The 25,052-nt window shown below is 51.6% G+C and overlaps 1 protein-coding gene across 1 annotated transcript in view; it reads left to right on the top strand.

The window, feature by feature from the left end:
- The window catches only part of GALNT13 (polypeptide N-acetylgalactosaminyltransferase 13), a 75,277-nt gene that overhangs the window by 6,803 nt on the left and 43,422 nt on the right, over positions 1-25,052 (top strand). Inside the window, exon 2 of the mRNA XM_084265330.1 lies at positions 3,501-3,749. Within this exon, the coding sequence (XP_084121456.1) occupies positions 3,608-3,749 (142 nt within the window). The 5' untranslated portion in view covers positions 3,501-3,607. The remainder of the gene's footprint in view (positions 1-3,500; positions 3,750-25,052) is intronic.

Below are 25,052 nucleotides of genomic sequence, written 5' to 3'. Positions count from 1 at the left end.
TGGGCAGCTCTGGAGGCTTTCAGCAGAGCCTGGTACCCAGGGAGCAGGCCCCCACTGTTGCTAAGCAACCACTGCCTGATGCTGCATGGTGTAGCTGCATGCAGATGTGGCCACATCTGGCAAAGGAAGGAGTGCTCCTGCAATACCTGGGGGATGAGCTCCACCAAGCTTTACAGCTAGTGTTAAGGTCAATGTTGGCTTAGAAAATGCTGTTCAGCTGTATCTTAGATTTCACTCCACCAGACATTGTTTTCTTTGGAGCACTGTGATGATGAAGATTTGCAGCTTGCAGCCTTCCTTACCTGAGCATCCAGACATCCTCAGTCCCTGTTTTGGTCTTCCTGGGAGTATGGGCAGCTAGCACGAGTTGCAGTCCCCCAGGTTGGGGAGATCAGATCCAGGTCAGAGTAGTTTGGGATGATTTTGGAGGGTGTAATCACAGGTCTGGGGTGTGGATGGACTCAGGGACTCATCAGTGTCACATCAGTGAAAATGCTGAGTGACAGATGGGCCAATTCTTCTGGTTTTCCTTCTTAGGAATTTTTGTAAACAGTTTATTCCTGTCTCACTCCAGGATTAGGGTGCTTAATTTATAGTGAGCCTTAAGAGTGGCAGCAGATTAAGGGGCTGTTCAAACTGCCTGTCTGAAAACACATGGAGAATTCGCCTAAGTTTCTCCTGAATGTGTTGGGCTTCCTTGTGCTGTGACCCTGTGTGATGTATGTCCAGAGCAGAACCTGACACTGCCACAAGCCTCACTGAGAAGAAATGTGGTGGCAACAGGAGGAAGCCATCACCCAGCTCAAGGTGTCACAGGGGTGTTACAGCACGCTCTAAGAAGGCTGTGGCCTGGCTGGGAGCTCTCTGTTAATGCCTGGCAGGCAGCTGGCACGTGCAGGATATTTGCAGTTTTAGTGCTCTTAGTCCATTGATGTGACTGAGGAGGACAAGAAGATGCTGAGAGGGCTGGAGCAGCTCCCCTAGGGAGAGAGGCTGAGGGAGCTGGGCTGGGTCAGCCTGGAGAAGAGAAGGCTGTGGGGGGACCTCACTGCAGCCTCCCCGTCCCTGAAGGGAGCAGAGGAACAGGAGGGGAATGGGCTTGTTAAAGGGCAGAGACTGGCAGGACAAGGGGGCTGGAGTGAAGCTGGAGGAGGGAAGGGGGAGAGGAGAGATTGGGGGGAAGTTCTTTGCAGAGAGAGTGGTGAGGGGCTGGAAGGGGCTGCCCAGAGAGGGGGTGGGTGCCCCGTCCCTGGGGGTGTTCAGGGCCAGGTTGGCTGGGGCCCTGGGCAACCTTGTGTAGCTCCAGGCCTGGAGGTTGGTGTCCCTGCCTGTGGCAGGGGGTTGGAGCTCTGGGACCCTTGGGGTCCCTCCCAACCCAGACCAGGCTGGGATTCTCTGAATATTGGATCTAAATATTAACTATCTCCTGCACAGATGCGGTGGCTCCTGGATGGAGTCTCTCTTTAAAAGCCACACAGCACTGGGAAGATGAGGCTTTTCCCAGCGCCCGTCTGTGTCTCTGCTGAGCTTTACTTACATTAAAGCAAGACAGAAATTCTCTGTGCTATGAAGAGCTGGGGGAGGAAGTGCCTTTGTATCTCAGCTGGTGCCGAACAAGTAACTACTCTGCTCCTGCTACAAAAGCCAGTTCCAGCCACCATGGAGACAGGGCCTGCGTGGGGAGGGTTCACACTTGGCCTGTGCTCCTCTTTCTCCTCTAATGAAGATCTCTGTTAATTTGTTTTTCCTTTGTAATTTTCTTCCTATAATTAAACTGTTCCTATTGACTAGGAGGAAAATGAATCGTGCTAACCTGAAAGGACTGTCCCTGAGCCCTGCACACTGTGAATCCACTGGCTGTGAATCACTCCGCTGTGATTCTCCTAAGACAGATGGAAAACTTCATTAATGATTACAGAGTAAAAGAGCTCTTCAAGAATAATTGGGAGAACTCTGTTTAAATCATTCCATCTCATTGGTTCAAATGAAGTGTAATTAAAAGGCAATGTGAACTTACTGTATTTGGGAGCTATTTAAAATGGGAAGGGCTGTTTGGGAGCCCCCTCGGGGCTGTTTCACTGGGCATGCTGTGCCTCAAACCAGGGGATGAGTGATGCTCGTGTCCTGGTGTGCCCAGGAGCTGCTGGGAGTGGTGGAGATGGCTTTGGGGGGGATGGAGTGCCTGTCCCTGGGTGAGGTGAGAGTGCAGCGGTTTGTAGGAGTCGGGATGGAGTTACTGCTACTGGACTGCAAAGGTGACGGGCTTTCAGAACTAACCTCAGGTGTTGCCTACGAAGCTGTATTCACAGAATCACAGGATGGTTTGGGTTGGAAGGGACCTCAAAGCCCATCCAGTCCCACCCCCCTGCTATGGGCAGGGACACCTCTCCCCAGCCCAGGCTGCTCAAGGCCCCATGCAACCCGGCCGGGGACACCTCCAGGGAGGGGGCAGCCACCCCCAATTCAGGCAGGGAGATTAAAACGCAGGCAGAACTTAGAAGAGCTTTTCCTGATTGCATTCTAGAAGAGACAGCGGGGAGTTGAGGCCTTTCTTCCCTTCGCTTTGCTCTCAGGGCAGTTGCGCAGCGGTTCCGTGCCCAGGCCGGAGCGTGGCTGAGGCGGAGCGCCCGGCCTGCTGTGGAAGGCGGCTCCTCACGGTGGGCGTGGGGCTGGGGGCACTCAGCCAGCTCACTGACCCACCCCGGGGCAGGAGCTGCAGGCTGCTGTCAGCCAGGCTCCTCCTGCAGCGGGTGGGCGAGCGGAGCGTTCGGCTGCGGGGTGCTTTTGGTGGCAGGAGGGTGGTGGTCAAAATGCTTCTGCGAGATAGAGACGAATCTGCTCTTAGTGTTCAGAGGGGAAAACAGCATTATAACCACATTGCTTGAGGGAAAACAGAGTGGTGAGGGGCTGGAAGGGGCTGCCCAGAGAGGGGGTGGGTGCCCCATCCCTGGGGGTGTTCAAGGCCAGGTTGGCTGGGGCCCTGGGCAACCTTGTGTAGCTCCAGGCCTGGAGGTTGGTGTCCCTGCCTGTGGCAGGGGGTTGGAGCTCTGGGACCCTTGGGGTCCCTCCCAACCCAGACCAGTCTGGGATTCTATGAAAACTCGCACTTCAGGTTTGTTCTTGGTGCTGAGGTATCTAAAGTCTGATCCAATGCTGAATATCAGTAGCACTGCCTCCTGTCTCTTTGTGTAGCCCTTGGGAGGGCTTGTTACGTTGTGTGAGAGGGAGGAGTACCTGCCCCCTGAAAGGCATCTGTACATCGCTGTGTTTCTAAAGGAGGGCAAGTCCTGGAGTCTGACTGTGATGCCTGTGAGTTGAGGGCTCTGTTCAGGGAAGGATGGCAGAAGTCCCCCTGGGCTGGCTTGGCAAAGAGAAAACACCCACAGATCTGAAGGGAAACACCTCCTCAAGCACCTCCACCCTGCCCTTTGATACCAACCTTTCAGTTCAAGCTGTGTCCGTGCTGCTCAGCTAACTCAGCCTTTCTTCCTCCCTTGCAGTGGGATGCTTGTCTGCGCTTCCCTCTTGGATTCTTCCCCTGGGAGTTTGATGCATCTCAGTGGCTGCTGCCTTTCCTCAGCATCTGAGCCAGAACCCAAGCCGAGCGATGAGGAGATTTGTTTACTGCAAGGTGGTCCTGGCCACTTCTCTCATGTGGGTGCTTGTGGACGTCTTTTTGCTCTTGTACTTCAGTGAGTGTAATAAATGCGATGACAAGAAGGAGAGGTCTCTGCTGCCTGCTCTGAGGGGTGAGTACCACGGCTAAGCTACCTTTGAAGGTCATTTCCTTGAAGCCTCTGGCCTCATAGATATTTCTCTGTACTTTCTAAATGATTTTTCCAATTCAAACAGACAAATTACCAGGTCCTGAAGTACTTTGTGTCTGTTGTGCTTTGGCGGTTTCTAAATTAGTTCCAGTCATCTTGGTGTTTGATCTCTACCACAGCAAAGCCCAAGTCTTGTGTGTTTTCTTCAGTGAAACTAATGTAGAATGTCTCTGGTGGGTGGAGGAGAAACCTGAAGTAAACATATTAAGAACCTCTTATCAGAAGGCATTTGACCTACGGGAGAATCGATGCTCTTAGGGTTCTTTTTCATTTGTGAAGGATACTTGTGTGTAAGCCTGCTTTTAAACTCTCAACTGCCTGAAACAATCGCTTTAAAAGGTAGATTCTCTCTATAGTATGAAAACAGTCGGGTTGGTTCTCGGATGCAGCTGGAGCTGAGAGTCTTATCTCGTTCCCAATGTTTTTAGCAGTGTCATTACTGCAGGGGGAGGGCTCATGAACACTGAGCTTCGACAGAAGCTGCAAGTTTTGGGGTCTGTACTGCTGAGGGAGCTGAGCTGGGTCAGTCTGGGGAAGAGAAGGCTGTGGGGGGACCTCACTGCAGCCTCCCCGTCCCTGAAGGGAGCAGAGGAACAGGAGGGGAATGGGCTTGTTAAAGGGCAGAGACTGGCAGGACAAGGGGGATGGAGAGAAGCTGGAGGAGGGAAGGGGGAGAGGAGAGACTGGGGGGAAGTTCTTTGCAGAGAGAGTGGTGAGGGGCTGGAAGGGGCTGCCCAGAGAGGGGGTGGGTGCCCCATCCCTGGGGGTGTTCAAGGCCAGGTTGGCTGGGGCCCTGGGCAACCTTGTGTAGCTCCAGGCCTGGAGGTTGGTGTCCCTGCCTGTGGCAGGGGGTTGGAGCTCTGTGCTCCTTGGGGTCTCTCCCAACCCAGACCAGGCTGGGATTCCATGGCTCTATGATCACAGAGTTCCAGTTGCCATGTTCTGAGTGTTCCATAAGGGCAGCTGTACAGGTGAGGGTGACTCCTGAGCGGTGAGAGGCCGTGCAGAGGAGTCAGAACCCCCCTCTGGTGCCTCGCTGCACGTCTGGCAGTGCACGAGCAGTGGGGTCTGAGCTGTGTGTCAGTGACACGAGCTGTGGCCGAGCTGGGCTAGAGGCTTTGCAGGGCAACTTGTCAGCCCAGGCTGCCTGTCAGCCAAGGCATCGCTCCTGGCGTCTGGCTTTGTGCCGCTGCTGGAAGAAACAACTCTTATTTCCCCAGCTCCTCTCTGCTTTGGAGGGGGATGAGCACTGGGCAGCCGTTTGCGGGTCTGTTAGCCCTCGGTGCAGGCAGAGCTGTGACAGTCCCCTTCGGTGGGTGAGCTGCTCCGCTTCCCCCTGGGGAGGGTCACAGCCTGAGTGCTGAGCTGTGCCACTGCTGCTGCTCCTGGTGCTCCAGGCATAGGGAAGTACCCTGGGTTGTGGGGCTGTGGCACAGGCTGCCCAGGGAGGGGCTGAGTCCCCTTCCCTGGATGTGTTTAAAAAAGGGTAGATGAGGTACTGAAGAATATGGTTTATCTTAGGATGGGAATGGTTGGACTTGGTGCTCTTCAAAGGTCTTTTCCAACCTGGTCATTCTGTGAAGACTGTAGGAGAGGAAGGCTGGCTCGTTCAGCCCCTGTAACGTGTTTATGTGGCTCTCTTGAAGAGCAAAGCTCTGCCTTCTGATCACACAGAGCCAGTGAGTGGAACGTCTGGATGCTGTAATGCAAGTCTGGGGCCATGGCCAAGAAAATAAGGCATTGGTTGTGGCAGTTTCCATGGTAACATGTTTATCTGGTCTGTTACTGCACGTGTTGGGCTCTCTGCAGTACCAGTGGCAGCAAATATTCCTAATAGCATGCTGTAAAGGTGGGATGGGTGGATGGATGGACAAGCTGCACTGAAATCTTGTCACGGATTTGTGGAAGTGCTGCTGTGGCTGCTGTGACAAGGCATTGAGTTCCCTGACAGATCTTTGTCATGCAGTTTCGGGGTGGGGGGAAAAGCCTTTCTGAAGCTTGAGGGAAAACTGGGAAGTGTCTTTTTCTGGTTACAAACTTTAATGCAGTCAAACAATGGAAGCTACCTTACAGGGAGATGTGGTGCCTGTGGAATCACAGAGTCACCAGGTTGCAAAAGCCCTTTAAGCCCATCAAGTCCAACTGTTCCTGTCCTGTGCTGACCCAGATCCCTGAGCACCTCATCTCCCCTCTGTTAAACACCCCCAGGGCTGGGGACTCAGCCCCTCCCTGGGCAGCCTGTGCCACAGCCCCACAACTCTGCCAGGGAAGAACTTTGCCCTCCCAGCTGAGCTGACCCTGCCCTGGGGCAGCTTGAGCCCATTGCCCCTTGTCCCATCTCCTGTCCCCTGGCTGCAGAGACCATCGCCCACCTCTCTGCACCCTCCTGGCAGGGCAGGGGAGGTGGGGAGAAGGGCTCCCCTCAGCCTCCTCTTCTCCAGGCTCAACACCCCCAGCTCCCTCAGCTGCTCCTCAGAGGATTTGCCCTCCAGCCCCTTCCCCAGCCTGGTTGCCCTTCTCTGCACTCACTCCAGGACCTCCATGTCCTTCTGATGCTGAGGAGCCCAGAACTGGACCCAGCACTCCAGGTGCAGCCTCAGTGAACATAGAAGCTGCCTAGTTTGATCATAGAAGCTCCAGGCAGCCAGTGTCCTGTTTCCAGAGAGCCCTGGATGCACCCAAGGATGACCCAACAGATACTCTATGATGAGCGAGCACTGTTTTGAGTGAGCAGGGTATGATATGTGGGGCTTTTGGGCTTCTTTGCTTTTCCTTTTTCTCTTGAACATTTTGAAGTGTAAGAACTGTGTCCCAGGTACAATATTATCCCTGGTATCCATGTAGTCCTGAGCAGATGTACCAAGGTGGGTTCTTGTGTGCAGCACCTTTCATATGTTGCAGAGGAAGAGAAGTGGGCTTTATGCTGGCTTTAGGCTGGGCTTTTGTGGCCGCTGTGATTTCTTTAGGGGGTTGGACCTGATGATGGTACAGACAGGAGGGGAATGGGCTTGTTAAAGGGCAGAGACTGGCAGGACAAGGGGCTGGAGTGAAGCTGGAGGAGGGAAGGGGGAGAGGAGAGATTGGGGGGAAGTTCTTTGCAGAGAGAGTGGTGAGGGGCTGGAAGGGGCTGCCCAGAGAGGGGGTGGGTGCCCCATCCCTGGGGGTGTCCAAGGCCAGGTTGGCTGGGGCCCTGGGCAACCTTGTGTAGCTCCAGGCCTGGAGGTTGGTGTCCCTGCCTGTCTGGGATTCTCTGATCTCTTGAGGTCCCTTCCAACCCCTGCAATTCTGTGATTCTTTGTTTCCTTTCCTGAAGAAGGATGATTTGGGGGAAACCTTTGCAATAAATAGTCATCAGCTTCATCAGTAAGAATCCTGGGAAGTGGGGTTTCATTAGTGCTGTACAGACTCTGAAGAATAATTAGAAATCTTAGTATGTGTGGTGAAGCTGTGATTGTTTGTGTGTCCCAACACCACCCTCTGAGCCTTCTTTGCAGAGACATCAGGTGGAGTGTTTGTGTAATGAGAGTTTTCAGCTACAGACACTCTCCCAGGCCGAATCTGACAAGCTGGAGTGAGCGTTCATTTGCATCATAAAGACTGAAGAATCAGAGTGAAATTCATTCTGGTGTCATCCTGCCCTTGGGATTCTGCTCTGTGTTCACACAAACCAAACCCTGTTCTTACCACGGAGCTGCCAGGCAGGAAAACAGGGTATGAGTGAGATGAATGATGTCACTGGGTTTTTGGTCCCTTTCTGCTCCTCCTGTTCTCCTTGGGCACAAAGGGTGACCTGTCCAGTGAGGAGGAGCCAGGCAGTGTTTCTTGGCTGAGGTGCTGGGCACAGGTACTGCACCACATTGGAGGGACCAAAGCAGTGTGGCTTTTGGCACCCCCCTCTTGAGTTTTATTCTAAACTGCTGAAAGCTTTTCTGAGGCCAAGCAGCAAAATGAATGTGGAGCAGAGCAGCAGACCAGGTTGTTCAGACTGTCTAAGAATCACCTCCAAGTGTGTGGGGAGTAATTTGGTTTCAGGGGTTCATAGAGAATCACAGCATGGTTTGGGCTGGGAGGGACCTCAGAGATCATCACATTCCACCCCCCTGCCATGGGCAGGGACATCTCTCACCAGCCCAGGCTGCTCAAGGCCTTGGGCATCTCCAGGGATGGGGCAGCCAGAACCTCCCTGGGCACCCTGTGCCAGGGCCTCACCACCCTCAGAGGGAAGAATTTCTTCCTAATATCTAATCTAAATCTACCCCCTTCCAATTTAAACCCATTCCCCTTCGTCCTATCACTCCAGGCCCTTCTAAAAAGTCCCTCCCCAGCATTCTTGAGGCCCCTTCAGGGACTGAGAAGTGCTGTAAGGTCCTCCCAGAGCCTTCTCTGCTCCAGGCTGCACAGCCCCAGCTCTCAGCCTGCCTTCATAGCAGAGGTGCTCCAGCCCTCTGATCCCCTTCATGTAGATCGAGCTGTTAATGCAGATACCCAGAGAACCTCTGTTTGTACCTTAAAGCCTCTCAGCATGTTTTCTGTTCCCACTTGTGTGTCCTTTCTGAGCAGTAGAGTGCTGTAGTGGTACCTTACACTCTGCTTTCCATAGTGTCCCACGCTGTGAGGGTTCAGACCTTCCCCTTTCACCCCCCTGCCCAGGGGCTTGGGCTGCACATGGGGTTGTATCTGTGTGCTCCAACGTTAGTTAGACCTTGTGTGTTGGTGTCTCTTCTGTCTCTCTTGACTTACCTGCAGCTCTTTTCACTAGAAATGCTGTCTGGGTTTAACTAAAGCATGACACACTGTCATTTTTTTTTAAATGTGGGAATTAATCTTGTTGTAGGACTCCATTGCTTGGGCTGTGTTGAAGTCTGAAGTAAATGAGAAGCATTTAACCCCTCAGGCACTGAGTTTTCTTCCCCTGTAATGCTGAGTGTGTCTGTCCATGGTTTCCTCTCTCTCTCTTCCCTTTTTACATCATTAAGCCAGGTTGTTGTCAGGTCCACACACAGCCCACTGCATGGAACAGTTCCACCACGCTGCATGGAGCCTGTTAGGATCTCAGTGGTGAAGATCAAAGCCTCTCATCGGGCTGCCTGGCATTAGCTGGGACAGAAACAGCCCCTCCTGCCCTGAGTCGAATTAATTACACACTCCCAGCTGATTGGCACGAGAGAAATAATAATTACAAATCCAAAGCAGAGCTTTGGAGGCACTTTGTGAGAGCAAGTGAAGACTGAAGAAGTCTTCTCCATGGAGAGAGTGTGTGTGTCAGTGTGTGCAGAGGGTCTTCTTCCCTTGTTTCTGTGTTAGTGTTGGCACCAGTCCCCACTGCACTGAGAAGATCCCATGGTGAAGCCTTCCTTTCACCTAGAGAAGGCTGTTTGTTGAGGCTTACAGGAGTTTGGGCAGTGAAGTGCCTTTTGGAGAGGGATTACAGGTACCTGCAGTTCAGTATGTAAGTGTAGGAGTCTGAAATGTATGAATTAAGAGTTACCGTTCAGTTGCTGCAAGCAAAGCTGTGCCTGGCTTGAGGGATGTCAAGCTGGCCTCTAATTCACTACTTTTTCCCCTTTTCTGATAAGATTCTGTGATTCTGTGTGATTCTGTGATAAGGTTTGTCAGTCAGGAGGCTGGAGCCAGGCTCTGCTCAGGGGTGGCAGCGACAGGACAAGGGGCAGCGGGTGCAGCTGGAGCAGAGGAGGTTCCATGGGAATGTCAGGAGGAACTTTGTGAGGGTGAGGGAGCCCTGGGACAGGCTGCCCAGAGAGGCTGGGGAGTCTCCTTCTCTGGAGACATCCAAACCCACCTGGATGTGTTCCGGTGGGATTTAGTCTGGGTGACCCTGCTGTGGCAGGGGTTGAACTGGATGATCTCCGGAGGTCCCTGGAAACTCCTCACACTCTGGGATTCTGTGGATCAGTGCTGGTGTGTCCCAGCTCTTTGTGCAGGGGAAAGGGCCACCTCTTTGTGCTTGGGGCATCGCTGAGCCCCGTGCGTTGCCTTATCGAGGGGTGATGCTGTGGGGTTTTACACCTCTGTTCCACACTGCCTGGAGCTGAGGGGGGTTATTCCTGGGAGAATTTGGCTTGGCTTTCCAGTCCCTTCCTCTTCTCTGGTTTGCACAGCTTACTCTCAAGTGTTAGAGTTGTAATCCTCAGGGGAGTGATGTTACCCACAACGTCTGCTTGTGCAGCGCTGCCAGACATGAAGTGATACCTGGAAAAGAGGGTTCTGCATTCATTTAGACATGAAATCAAACAGCAGCTCGTCAGGTTATGTTGTGACCATGCAAAGGGCAGCAAGAGGAGCTCTGTGGAGGGATGCACACACTGCAGTAGGCTGCAGGGTGGTTTGGGGGGTGACAGCCAAGCCTGCAGTGGAAGGATGCCTGTTGTGTTGTGTTCTGAAGGAGCGTTCTGCTTGCAGAAAGCTGAGCTCAGTTTATGTTCAGAGTCTCTCCTCTTCCATTCCAACTGCATCTCGAGCCTGTTTTGACACTGGGCAGTGATTAGATGGTTGAGAACCCATGCTGGGGCTTTGTAGGTAGTTAGAAGTTGGTATCTCCACGTTTGCCAGTGCTGTGGGACAGGTTGGCACAGAGCATTTCTCTTTGGACCCTCAGTATAAAAACTGTGTTGGCTTTTGGGGTTTTGTCCTTCAGAGAGCCTGTAGAAAACTCTCTTTCCAAAGAACAGCTGCTGGTTGGTGCTTGGAGTTCAGTGGGGTTTGGGTGTTGTTGGTTGAGGGGACACATTTGAACGGGGCTGTGATGTGTTGGGGGTTTCCTTGGGTATATTTTTTTCCTAAACAAAGTAAATTAAATCTCTCTATAGTGCTGTTGTTGGAATGTCCCTTCCTTTCATAAGGGGGTAACTTGTTATTTTACCTGGGCACTTAGGATGTTTGGAGATGAGCACGTGTGCAGTCTGCATAAGAACTGTAACAGTGCAAAGGCTGCATTGGGTTAAGATTATGTTGGGTTTGCTTTTAATACACAAAAAATAATGATCAGACTTGGTTATCTCCCCACACACCCTCCCTCCCTCAATTTCAGGTGAAATAAATCACCTTTGTAGGGGTATCCCAGCTTGCCTCAGTTTCCCTATGGGAAACAGCAAAAGTAGTGCTGTCCCATAGGAACACCTCTTAGATCATAGAGTCATAGAATGGTTTCAGTTGGAAAAGACCTTCAAGATCATGGTCCAACTGTCTATCCAGCCCTACTACATCCAGCACTAGCCCATGTCACCAAGTACAACATCTACTGTTCTAAACCCCTCCAGGCACGGTGACTCAGCCTCTCCCTGGGCAGCCTGGGCCAAGGTCCGACAGCCCTCTCAGTAAAGGCATTTTTCCCTGTATCCAACCTAAACTTCCCCTGGTGCAACTTCAGACTGTTCCCCTTGTCCTGTCACTGGCTGCCAGGCAGAAGAGACCGACCCTGCCCAGAAGGCGGTTGTAGTGAGGTGGTTGTAGAGAGCGATGAGGTCTCCCCTCGGTCTCCTCTTATCCAGACTGAAGAATCCCAGCTCCCTCAGCTGCTCCTCAGAAGATCTGTCCTCTGAACCCTTCCCCAGCCTGCTTGCCCTTCTCTGGACACACTCCAGCACCTTGATGTCCTCCGTGCAGTGAGGGGCCCCAAACTGAAGGCAGAACTCAAGGTGCAGCCTCACCAGCACTGAGCACAGGGGAAGGATCATCTCCCTGCTCCTGCTGGCCACGCTGTTCCTGACACAAGCCAGGGTGCCACTGGCCACCTTGGCCTCCCAGACACACTGCTGGCTCATGGTCAGCCAGCTGTCCCCCAACACCCCCAGGTCTCTCCAGACACACAGCCAGGACTGTTGTGCCCTCGCAATGCCCAGAGCTCTTCATGGATCCATCCTCTAATTTCCCAAATCCCACTCTGGACAAAGGGGAACTGGCTGGGATGCAGTGACACTCTGGGACACCCTGTTAATTATTAGGGGTGTTGCTTTGCTCCTGTGTCTCACTGGTTGATTTAGCATGCTTTCCAGCCCCTGGAGTCGGCTCAGTTAATTAGCATCCCAAGTCATGTCTTGCATGAAACAAGCAGCGCTCGGCAGCTCGGGCAGGACCAGTGGCCCCAGATACTCCCCCAGCAGCTGGGTACTCGCTGAGAAGCAGCTTTTAAAGCTGTTCTGAAGTAGGTCAGGTTTTACTCCGGGTCTGTGTGCATGTGAGCTGTCTGGTGGATGAAGGGAGCGCAGGGAACTGATGGCAAACCACTGAGAATATTTATGGAGAGCAAGGAGGGCTCAAAGATCCTAATGGAGTAGGTTACTCTCTGTGCTTCCCAGTACAGGACCTCTGCAGAGGTGGTGCTGGCCTGGCAGGAATGATGTTCAGTCCCAGTTTGGGTTGTGGAGCCAGGCAGGGAGGAGGTTGGATCTGTCCTTGGCTCATAAAAACACACAGAGGCTGTGACAAGCAGCACTTAATCCCCCAACCAACCTCACACAGACCTCTGTGATACAGCTCCCTGTGTAATGACTCCAGTGAGCTGAGCTGTGTGTACCTCAGGCTCCTGCACGGAGATGGAGATAGTGCTGCTCTCCACAAAGTGCTGAGTTACAGGAACAATGTTCTCTTTTAATCTCAGTATCTGAAAACCAAATAAAACTTTAATGATGAAAGACTCTTTTCTCCATTAAGTGATAAGAGCCCTTTGTAATAAGAAGCTCGTCAGTCTTTCATGGTTCAGGATCAATTTAACCACGCTGAATTCTCTTGGTTTAGGCTTTATGTAGCAGCAATCCCCCTTACTTGCTACTCTGGGGGGAATCCAAAGTCTAAATACGGTGTGTCAGGACTGGGTGCTGGTGGGCTCTGCAGCTGTTTCTGCTTTGGATGGTCCTAAATTGTAACTGTATTGAATTATCCTAGTTTAAACTTCATAAAACATCAGTTTGCCTTGTTCTGCTGCTCAGTGGAAGTCACAGCTCTGAGTCCAATGGACCACGATGCTGTTATGAGCACATCTGGCGGTGGGTACAGGGGTGCCAGTGGTTTTGGATGGCTCTGTGATTCCCCCTGAGGCAAAGGGCTCACAGGTGGTTTTGTGGGACTCATGGCCAGTTCTCCCTTCATCTCCATCACAATGGATCAGGGGGCTCTTCCCAGCTGGGTGCTGCCCAATCCAGGCAGGGTGGGTCAGTGGGATGCTGGGCTGATGTTCGCTTTGGGGTTGTCTCCTTGACCAGGGAAAAAGTAGCTGCCCTGAGCAAAAATGGGGTAAGAAGGGCTTTTGTTGGCTTTTTGTTGTTTTCATGGCTCCTGTTCTGAAGGTTAAAGATCAGTATCGCTGGTAAAGGTTTCATTCAAGCATTTAATTTAATTTCCTCAAGGATACTGTATCTGATGGTACTGGTTATTTAGGTGTCTATAGTCCTGAGTGCTGGGTACTTTAATCCTTATTACCTGACGTGACAAGGCAATGAAGCTGAAATATATGCTGTGTAAAAAACATTTATATTTATAGATTATATTTGCTGGACTTCAGGAATCCCTTGGCTCTCTTGTTTTGGGAATGAGTAATTAGGCTGCTCTGTTAGGGATGCTGAGCTGCAAGGGTTCATTTTCCTTCTGCAGCCTGCTGAGGGGGAAAGAGAGGGGTGCTGGAGGCATTGTTTCACCTCCAAAAAGAAAGCAGGGAGGTGGGTTTTGTTGGATATCAGCTGCCTGAGCTTGTCCTGAGCCAGGGGAGGGACCAGCTCTCATCTCCGTGTCTCTTCATGGCACCTTGACTTACCCACCCTTTGTAATTCTCTGTGGCTCCTGGGTTCTTTGGGGAGAAAAATGGAAAAGGAGGAGGAAAATCACGATGAAAGAATGGTTTATAGCTCAACTAAACGTGCAGATGATACAATGAGAGAGTAATGAGCTGCTCTGCCTGGGGAACCTCAGGTGCTCTCTGTAAACAATGAAGGGACGGCTGGTTCTAAAATAAATGGGGGGACAAAAGCAGCCAGTGGTTCTAGGAGTAGGAGTTAATAGTCTATTTCTTTGCTGATATTGTAAAGTATAATTAAAACCTGCTGCCAGAATGAAAGTGTAATTGCTAATGTGAATTATTATGCTAAGGAGACCTACAACAAGGGACAGTACCAGGCGTTTGGTGACGGTTTGGGGCTCCCAACTCTATCTTCAGATTCCTGCTGCTTTTATAGTCACAATTGTTGTACCATAAACGTGGAAAAAGGAGCAAGAAGCCTCCTAATTACCACTCAGGGTGCAGTTAAAGTGACTTCCTGAAGCAGCATAAGCAGATGGATGCTACCATCAGTGCAGTGTGTAAGTCTGTTAGCCTGTGTGAATACCTGTGTGGCTTGTGCCAGAGGTGCCCCTTGCTTTGAGCTCCCTGTAAGGAAGGGCAGCAGCTGGGAGCAGGCTGGGTGCTGGGATCTCCTCACCCTTAACAGCAGAAATCCCAGCATGGGGCAGCTGTGGGGCTAGTACTGGGATGAAGCTTAACAAGGCCAAGTGTAGAGTGCTGCCCATGGGACAGAACAACCCCAGGCAGCACTACAGGCTGGGGGAGACTGTCTGGAGAGCTGTCAGGCAGAGAAGGACCTGGGGGTGTTGGGTGGCTGCAGGCTGAACACGAGCCAGCAGTGTGCCCAGGTGGCCAGGAAGGCCAAGGGCATCCTGGCTTGTGTCAGACCCAGCGTGGCCAGTAGGTCTGGGGAGGGGATTGTGCCCCTGGACTGGGCACTGGTGAGGCTGCACCTGGAGTGCTGGGTCCAGTTCTGGGCTCCTCAGCATCAGAAGGACATGGAGGTCCTGGAGCGAGTGCAGAGAAGGGCAACCAGGCTGGGGAAGGGGCTGGAGGGCAAATCCTCTGAGGAGCAGCTGAGGGAGCTGGGGGTGTTGAGCCTGGAGAAGAGGAGGCTGAGGGGAGCCCTTCTCCCCACCTCCCCTGCCCTGCCAGGAGGGTGCAGAGAGGTGGGCGATGGTCTCTGCAGCCAGGGGCCAGGAGATGGGACAAGGGGCAATGGGCTCAAGCTGCCCCAGGGCAGGGTCAGCTCAGCTGGGAGGGCAAAGTTCTTCCCTGGCAGAGTTGTGGGGCTGTGGCACAGGCTGCCCAGGGAGGGGGCTGAGTCCCCAGCCCTGGGGGTGTTTAACAGAGGGGAGATGAGGTGCTCAGGGATCTGGGTCAGCACAGGATGGGAACAGTTGGACTTGATGGGCTTAAAGGGCTTTTCCAACCCTGAGACTCTGTGATTCTTTGTAGGGCTGTGTTAGTTACTCCTCACTGTAGTTTGTGGAGCCGATGGGTTGGAAGCCGTTTAATCCTTAGACCCTGTACTACACACAACCATACTGCTGGTGCTGGCACATCCATTAATTTAGCTAATGCTTGACAAAATTGTCAATTTTCTCATCTGCCGGCGCCCTACACAAGTGCTGAAGCACACACAAGATGTCACACCCCCACAGAACCTCCTTGGGAGAATAAACATATTTATGTAGCCGCTGGGTGCAGTCTGTCTGTTTTCCTGCAGGCTTCGTGCTGGGCTGGAAATAGACTTTCCCCAGCTCCAGGAGCACATGGTTGAGACAGAATTAAACGGGGTTTGCTGGGAAATGTCACCATCTCCCCTTGCCCACACACACACACACTCCTGGACTGTGGAACCCTCCCTGCTTTTGGGTTCATGTTGTCTGAGATTTGATCGCTGTTGAGTGCTGGGTGTCTGTTTTCACAGGCTACAGACTTGTTTGTGTTGACAGTGTGTTTCCTGTCCCGCTGCTGTCTGGCTGAGTTGTTGCCACTGTAATTCCCCAAACCTTCTTTGGCTGTTCCTTAGGTATATAAAGAACATATGGAGGGGAAATAATCTGAGGGAGCTGGGGATGTTGAGCCTGGAGAAGAGGAGGCTGAGGGGAGCCCTTCTCCCCACCTCCCCTGCCCTGCCAGGAGGGTGCAGAGAGGTGGGCGATGGTCTCTGCAGCCAGGGGCCAGGAGATGGGACAAGGGGCAATGGGCTCAAGCTGCCCCAGGGCAGGGTCAGCTCAGCTGGGAGGGCAAAGTTCTTCCCTGGCAGAGTTGTGGGGCTGTGGCACAGGCTGTAGCAAACTTCTCCATTGTTAAAGTAACCACTGCTACCAAGCCAAAAATACCAAAGGAAAGGCAGAGGAACAGATGTTCAGATCAACAGTGACAGACAAACCAGTCCCTGGCAAAACAAAGTTGAGCAGACAGGGACTGAATGGGATGGAGGGAAGAGGCATCTCATTCACTTTTATTTTCTAAACCCTCCCTGGCCTCCTGGGCTGGCAGCCCACAGACACTGAGCAGAGGCTGCCCATGTCCCCTGTGTCCCACCCTTCAGCTCTTGATCCCCATTGATCAGATCCCCTCTCAGGCTGCTTCTCTCCAGGCTGAACAGCCCCAGCTCCCTCAGCCTTTCCTCCCAGGGGAGATGCTCCAGGCCCTTCAGCATCTCTGTCCCTCCTCTGGACTCTCTCCAGGAGATCCCTGGCTGTTTGATCCCAGGGAGCCCAGCACTGGACACAACACTGCAGGTGGGGTCTGAGCAGGGCAGAGCAGAGGGGGAGGATCCCCTCCTGTCACCTGCTGCCCACACTCCTCTGTATGGCTGTGATTCTCATTATGCCAGCAAAATACTTAGGCTGGGTAATAATCCAGCAGCAGCTCTTCCTGCAGCGTGTTACACCAGCCCAGGAACTGTGGAGACCTTTTCCCTTCAGGTTGCAGCATGGAACTGCATGTTGGGATCTCAGGAATTTGAGGGATGCTGCTGAGCTGATGGGTTTTTTGGAGGAGAAGATGCCTGCTTTCAGGGCAGCTCTCTTAGAAATGGCAGCCAGTATCCAGAAGTAGACTTCACATCCATCCTGAATGGTATTTTGTTTAAAAAAACCTCTGATGTTCAGTTTATTCTCTCACTCCAGACCTTGTTCCTCTTCAGGCACTCTGCCCTGAGGCTGTCAGGAGCAGGGTTGGTGTAGGCTGACATGTCTCTAGACAGTGTGTGTAGCAGAAGTGCTAAAGAAAAAAACCCATTTATGGCAGAAGTTACAATGAGCTCTGAAGCTTTTGGCATTCAGAAGCAATGTTTTTTATTTTTTTTTTCATAATCATGGAACTCATGTTGAGAAACACTGTGAAATAAATGATCTAGTTAATGATGGTTGTGACAACTTGAGGGGATTTATTGCTGCTGTGTAATTAAAACTGGAATTCTTCATGTTCTAGATTAAGATAAGTCTGTGCGTAGCTCTGAGCAGCAGCAATATATCGTGGAGCTGGCAAAGGGCTGTGAATTGATCCCTTATTTTATTGGATTCTCTGCGGAGTTTATGGCATAAAAATCAGGTTTATACTGGGGTGGTTCTATTGGTGTGGAGATGCAGTAGAGAGGATTCTTTGTCAAGATTTGGGTTTAAAAACCAACCCAAAAAACAGCATCAGAGCATCACAGAAGTTGGAAGGGCCCCCCAGAGCCCCTGGGGTCCAACCCCCTGCCCAAGCAGGGTCCCTAGGACAGGGCACACAGGGCGGTGTCCAGACGGGGCTGGAATCTCTCCAGAGAAGGAGACTCCACACCCCCTGGGCAGCCTGTCCCAGGGCTCCCTCACCCTCACTAGGAAGAAGTTCTTCCCCAGACTGGGGGGGAACTTGCTCTGTTCTAACTTGCAGCCACAGCCTCCTGTGCAGCAGGCTGCCAGAGCCTGCTGTGTGATCATGATGCACACAGGACCAGATGCAGGCTGGAGGTTACAGCACATCCCAGTGACTGGGGAGTCGGACGTGTGCTTTGGGTGAGGGAGCAGGGATGTTCCGTAGCTCTGGTGTGCTTTTCTCTCTGAGGCTGGAGCAGAGATGTGAGGCTTTTCCTGGGGTTTGGGTGTGTGTCAGATGCCTTGAAAAGCCAGAGCAAGAAGTCAGTAGCCTTGGTGACTGTGAAGCAGGTCTCCTTTCTTGCAGCGCTGGGCACACAGCATCGCTCCTCCTGATGTGTGCCCTGTTTGAAGCCAAACTCATGTTTATACAGACTGACTCTCTGTATTCATTATCATTTCTAAGAAAAGGCAGGGTTATGCAGATTATCTCCAGGATGTAATTTATATTAACCCCTCCCAGATAGAGCATGCTCAGTGACACTCAGGGGGTCTTCAGGTGGGCTTCAGGGATGAAGGCTGGACGTCTTCCTCTCTCTCAGCACATGCTCTTTACGGTTTTCTCCACAGTTACCAAAACACATTCCTCAGCTCAAAACCCCATTCCTGCACAAACTAGTTAGGAACCCCTTTTCACTGAAAACAAGATATACTCTGTCTCTTAATTGGTCGTTAGTCTCATTATTTATGACTCCCCTATCTTCACTTCTCTGGTGTCAAGGCTATTGCACTGTTATGGCTCAGTTTTGTAGCTGCTCTCATGAAACAGCTCCTATTCTACTAGAATTCAAAACTATCCTTAAAAACATGCAAATTCTTATATTAAAATTAGATTAATTTTCTCTTAAGCTACATCTACATCAATCTATTCAGCATGATTGCATGTCATTGAATCGGGTCAGTGCTGCTGGTGGTGGGATATGCGGCCGTTAATCGGCTGCTCCTGGGGAGGATGGAGCTGTTACCTTGCTGAACAGACAGGTGAGAGAAGGTAAAGCAGCCATAGAAGCGATGATTGGAACTGAAAAGCTGTATGAGCCCTTTACTGACAGGGAAATCCCAGCACTGTGTCATGTGGGAGCCCTGAGGTGGGGACTGTCCCCGGCCCAGCTCCCACTAGCCGCAGTCCCATCTTCCGTGTCTTAACCATGAGCAGTGTCACAGGGCCTCAGGCACCTGCTGAGGCAATCCCTTCCCCCTGATTACTGTTTAGCAGAAGGAACACCCCCCCAAGGAAGTTATTCAACACTCTGACAACTTTTTTTGTTTAAAAACCCCAGACAGACCAACCCCAAACCAAACCACACCCCCAAAACAGATGCTCCATCACTGTGGCGATGAGTTACAGTTGAGAACCCGTGGTTCTCCTCTGTGAAGCTGTACCAGAAATAGCCTTAATAACACTGAAATACTGTTATTTCAGAAATGAGGTGCTGCAGTGCATACAGGTAGATTTGGTAGGTACACTGTGATGGGGGTGCTGGCACGAGAGGCAGCACCGTTAAGCTGCTGTGGCAGGGTCCCCTTCGCACTGTGGGGTCTGTAGGCTGCCCTTAGCATCTGCCATTTGTTTTCTGCTGTGCTTGGCAGCCACTGCCATGGCAGGGATGACACCTTAATGCCCGTGGGGGAGCCCCAGTAAGGCCTCAGAGCCCAGTCTGTGTGGAAATGGAGCCTGGGTGAGGGCTGGGCTCCTGGCTTTCCCTGAGAAGCCCAGTGAGCTGGGAGTCCGTGGGAGGAGAAGGCTCCTGGAATTTGCTAGGTGGTGTTAACCTGCGTGTAGCATGGCTCTGGCACCTCCTTGCTGGAGGGAGAGGATGCTTGCAGCCAGGCTTCATCCCCAGGGCCCATCTCCCTGTGCTGAGGGCTCCCACTCTGCCTGGCAGCTGAGCTGAAGGGAGTGTGGAGCCGTGTAGGGGCCTGGACCTGGGGCTGGGGGAGACTCCTCCAGGAATGAGACGAGCCATTGATTTTTATGGCTTTTATTAGTATTTAGAAAAACATAAATCAATGATGATTGGGAGCTGCATAATGCATGAGCTGGGCTCCTGTGCTGCTGGAGGTAGCGCTGGGCAGGGGAGAGGCAGTGGCCAGCCCTGTCTGATGCCAGCCCCAGTGCATTCCTGCCTCTTCCATGTATTTATTCCTGCCTCTTCCATGTATTTATTCCTGCCTCAATCAGAAGTTCAGTTGTGAAATTAATTTTCATCACAAGTAGTGACATATTATCGTTAATTGAGATAATTTGCTGTGAAGCCATTCACATTTTATCTGCTGTGTATTTATTCTATGTATGGGGATGTCCAAGAATCACTGAACCCCAGCCTGGTGTGGGTGGGCAGGGCTCTCAGGCCCCTAAGTGCCCCCCTGCCACAGGCAGGGACCTCCCCCCCCCCACCCCAGCCCAGGGTACCTAAAGCCAGGGATCCAGGAGCAGCCCCAGCCTCTCAGGATGAGAAGATTTTCTGTGTCAGACAGTAGCTGCGTTCAGCTCATCCCCCTTTAGCTACTACCTTCTCTGTCTCTGCATCCAGGGGCACCAAGGAGCCCAGTGGGATTTTGGGCATTGCCACCCACCCGAGCTCAGCCCAAGGAGGGGGACAGGATGCAGGTGAGTGTGTGGGGTTCACCCAGCTCTGGGCAGACAGACCCTGCTGTCCCTGCTCCCTCCCCAAAGCAGCATCATCTCCTCTGTGGTGGTCTCTCACATCTGAACTGCAGGTGTTGCAGCTGAAGTATGAGCAAGGAAAGTGAGCAGGGGTGGAAAGACACCCCAAAAAAGGCACAGATGCTGAGTCCTAGTATTGTGCCAGGCTGATTTGTGCTGCAGTCCCTGTACAGTGCATTGGCTGGATTGTTAAATAAATGGAAGGCTTTGAAATCTACTGGGCTCTGCTCCCCACCTCCCCAGCCCAGCTTCTTTATCTATCTTGAATTTTGTGCTTTCTATTCCCCTCTCCGCAAAGACCTCAGCACTTCTTCTAAGCCCTTGTGAGGGGGTTGTTTTCATTTCCAAAGGAGGCCTATCTCCTCTGACAGATGATGAAAAATGTCTGCAGGCAGAATGCTGGAAAAATAGCATTTTTATCCTTTGTGGGCGTGCTGCATGTCAGTTCCATTATCCCTGTGTGCACCAAGATGGTCATTGAAGAGATGAGCTGTTAATTCTTCTGCTTGGAGGTAAAGCTATTTTTGATAGACTTTGGGGGGGTTATAAAAAAACCCCAACACTTTCAAAAATATTTGCAATCCACTCCAGTAAGTTAAGAAGCAAAACTGCTGAATCACTGCTGCTTCTTAGTTGTGACTATTAAATAGAGTGAAGTGAAGCAGCGTGAGGCGCATACGGATGCTCCTCTGAGGAACGTTCAGCTCCTCCAGAAGATACACAAGGTGTAGAAGTCTGCAGAGAGCTGGAGATCATAGAATCATAGAATGCTCTGGGTTGGAAGAGACCCCAAGGGTCCCAGAGCTCCAACCCCCTGCCACAGGCAGGGACACCAACCTCCAGGCCTGGAGCTACACAAGGTTGCCCAGGGCCCCAGCCAACCTGGCCTTGAACACCCCCAGGGATGGGGCACCTTCCAGCCCCTCACCACTCTCTCTGTAAAAAACTGGCTGTGGCTTCCAGATCTTGAGAGATAATCACAGAGGAAGAGTTCTGCTACAGGTTCACATGGCCTCATCTGCTTTGTGTGAAGCATAGATAGGGTTTTATGCCCTGGAAGGACAAAGCTTTTTTTTTTTGTGGGGTTTTTGGGTTTGTTTTGTTTTGTGGGTGCTTGATTCATCCCCAGCTTGGGTTGGTTGGGTGAAGCTGGTGGTTCAGAGCAGGCAGGTGAGGGTGATTTCGGGTACTGCTTGACCTCTCAGTGGAGAGAGGCTGAGTTAAATCATTTTCCTGCTTGGAAAAGAAGGATAGAGTGAGGATTTGTAAAGGCTTCCATTGGTAGAGGATGTTGGTTAGGGGTTCACCATGTCTCCCAATGTGAAAACCAGTGGAAATGTGAGCTAGCAAACCCAAAGCAAATAAAGGGATGCTGGTTTTGGTTGGTTCTGCCAACAGAGCTCAGATAAACCACACAGCTCATTGGCAGAAAGAGGAATGATTTTAAAAGGGAGTTTGTGTTCTGATGGCGACCTGCTGAAGGCAGCGATCAGGGTACAGCCCCCACCTTGGCAAAGGTGAATTACTTTAAAACCCATGTCTTGTCTATTCTGCCCTCTTCTACTAGTTGCGATGAGGCAGCATATGAAGCCAGGCAGGCCTTTGACTTTGTCCTGATGTAGGAAAGCATTGTCATGATGTCACAGCAGCCTTTTCTGGGTGGGCCCAAACCAAAGGAAGGGGTTTGGTTTGGGTTTACCCCATTACAATATCAAAAACTGGAAGAGGCCCGAAGAAGCTTCACCTAATCAGCTGCCCGTGTTGGTTGTGCTTGTGGCTTTTACAATTCTGCTGTAGATTACTGGGCAGGCTTTTCTTCATCTGAGTGCTGAATCCTCAGGGTAGCCTGAACCTCTCTGTGCCATTCCTTCTCCAGCTCTGGCCAAGATCTCCATGCTCCATTCCCAATAAATACCTTGAGCTTCATCAACCTGCCTGTACCAGTGCTTAAAGAGCATCACTTCTCCTCTTTGTGTATGTTCAGCTCATGAAAATCCTTTGATTTCCTGGGGTGTGTCAGTCCAGGTGTAACCCACTAGCTTATTTTGTGGCTTTCATTTCATTTCGGTTCCCTTGAAAGGCTCTAAAACCTCTCAGCAAAGTAAATATTTAAAAAAACCCAATGACTCAAACCCAACCACCCAGGTGAGCTGTGGGTGTTGTAAATCCAGTTAAGTGTGTCCTGTGGTGTGGTCTCAGATCCGCTTCCATCCCTGTTCCCCTCTCTTTCTGTCTTCCATTTCACATTTGAGCGATGGCGAGTAGGCCGCAAATCCAAGTTCATTAATCAAGGTGATTTACAGAGGAGAAGAGGAACCTTGGTCTCTGTTTAGTTAAGGTGCTTCACAGTGTGAAATGTTAATATTGGAAGATTGAGCTAATAGAGTCTGTGAGGAAAGAAGAAATGAGGTATTTGTCATGTGTACCCACAGCAGTAGTGGCATGAAGGTGACAGCTGTACGCAGCCATCCTCCGCCATTTTCTTTGCCATTTAACATGCTCGTTGTATAGGTACACACGTGTATACCTACATGTGTGTACCTATACAATGAGCATGTTAAATGTATAAATGTGTGTATGGAGTTACAATGAGCATGTTAAAAGTATAAACGTGTGTATGGAGTTACACACACACTACAAAGTGCTCTTCTCCTGCCTTTTTAGTGGACCCTCACGTGCATCTTGAGCATGCCCCGGTGTGTGGGGACAGGCAGTTCTTTTTCAGATGCACAGTATAGAATCCCAGACTGGTCTGGGTTGGGAGGGACCTCAAGGGTCACAGAGCTCCAACCCCCTGCCACAGGCAGGGACACCAACCTCCAGGCCTGGAGCTACACAAGGTTGCCCAGGGCCCCAGCCAACCTGGCCCTGAACACCCCCAGGGATGGGGCACCCACCCCCTCTCTGGGCAGCCCCTTCCAGCCCCTCACCACTCTCTCTGCAAAGAACTTCCCCCCAGTCTCTCCTCTCCCCCTTCCCTCCTCCAGCTTCACTCCAGCCCCCTTGTCCTGCCAGTCTCTGCCCTTTAACAAGCCCATTCCCCTCCTGTTCCTGGGGTCCCTTCAGGGACGGGGAGGCTGCAGTGAGGTCCCCCCACAGCCTTCTCTTCTCCAGGCTGACCCGGCCCAGCTCCGTCAGCCTCTCTCCATGGGGAGCTGCTCCAGCCTCTAGTATGTTGCCCCAAGCCCACCCATGCTGAAGCAGAAGTGTCTCTGGTGTTAACACGCAAAGTACTTGAGCTGAGACTCTAAGGAGCTGCTTTGGAAAGAATCCCAGCATTACTGAAATGGTTCCTGCCTCTAAGGCACACGTGACAGTGGGTTTCTGATGGCTGAAGCACAAGTCATCGTGGGCTTTTCCAGGGGTACACCAAGGGAATGCCATGGGGACAGCACCAGACCTCGGTGCTTCCTCCAGGTATTGGTCCTGCTTGTTCCTCCTCAGTGGGGGCATCTTTGGGTAAGGACAGAGCTGTGAAAATGTAATCCTTGTGGTTTTGAAATACTTTGGTTTCTTCAGCCTGCCCTGGCAGAGGACTATTCCCTCAAGTACCACAGATCCCTAAAAAATAATTGTTTTGACTTAGCATCATCTCATATAACGAGTGTCCAGGGAAGGTTCTTAATGAGCTCTGATGGTAGCTGAGGATTAAGATGTTATTTGTAAATTCACTAAAACATATTTAGGGCTGTGTCAGAGACACCTTATGAAACATTCATGTTCACAGAGCTGGCAAGAAGCTGTTAATGACAGCCTGAGACTCACTTAGCTCTGTGAAGGGCAAGATGGTCAAGGTAAGTTAGAAATCCTGACTGTGAGTCAAAATATGGTATTCTAATTAAGTTGGCATGAAAGTGAATTAGTCTTGTATTTAAAAATCACTTTCCCAGTGTCTTCAGTCTCTGAATCCTCACTGGGGTTTTTTTATACATCCCCTTTCCTTGCAGTAAGCTAAACATCAAAACCATATCACCCTAAAATGTGGGGAATACCCACAGCAAAGGGCTTCCCACAGTAAGCCCAGGCAAAGGAAGGCGGCTGTAGAGGATGCTGCACCTCAGTGTAAATTCATTACACGTCCCAGATGTAGTTACTCTTCAGGTAGTAGAGGAGCCTTCCTAAGCACCAGCCTTTCAGGATACACCGAGCACCAAGTGTTTCAATGTCAGCCTGGAACTAAAGATGAGAAATGAACGCGATGGCAGGAAAATAAACTCAAGATGGGCTTATCCCTTCGTTGAGATGAAAGGATACTGGTGGTTGCAGCACAAGTGCATAGCTTCAAGCTCACACTGAGCATCAGGTGCTGCCTGCTGCTGTCCCAACAAGGCTGCAGGCACAGAATGGGCCAGTTGGGTGTATTGCAGGAGTTACTGCTGAAGGTGAGCTCATCAGTGATAATTAATGAGCCTCAGGCCAGAGGCTGATTTAAAGTGTGAACATAAAAGCAGGTAAAAGCTTGGGTGTTCCTTGGTCTGCTGGTTGAGTCCAGAGGAGGCTATGGAGATGGTTAAAGGCCTGGAGCATCTCCCCTGTGAGGAAAGGCTGAGGGAGCTGGGGCTGTTCAGCCTGGAGAGAAGCAGCCTGAGAGGGGATCTGATCAATGGGGATCAAGAGCTGAAGGGTGGGACACAGGGGGCCATGGGCAGCCTCTGCTCAGTGTCTGTGGGGACAGGACAAGGGGCGATGGGCTCAAGTTGGTGCACAGGGAGTTCCCCCCCAATGTGGGGAAGAACTTCTTGCCAGTGAGGGTGAGGGAGCCCTGGGACAGGCTGCCCAGGGGGTGTGGAGTCTCCTTCTCTGGAGAGATTCCAGCCCCGTCTGGACACCGCCCTGTGTGCCCTGTCCTAGGGACCCTGCTTGGGCAGGGGGTTGGACCCCAGGGGCTCTGGAGG

The sequence above is a fragment of the Gallinula chloropus genome, assembly GCF_964237585.1.
Source record: "Gallinula chloropus genome assembly, chromosome: 5".
Lineage (NCBI taxonomy): Eukaryota > Metazoa > Chordata > Aves > Gruiformes > Rallidae > Gallinula > Gallinula chloropus.
The sequence above is the reverse complement of the archived record's forward strand: the minus strand, read 5'-3'. Positions and strand labels throughout refer to the sequence as shown.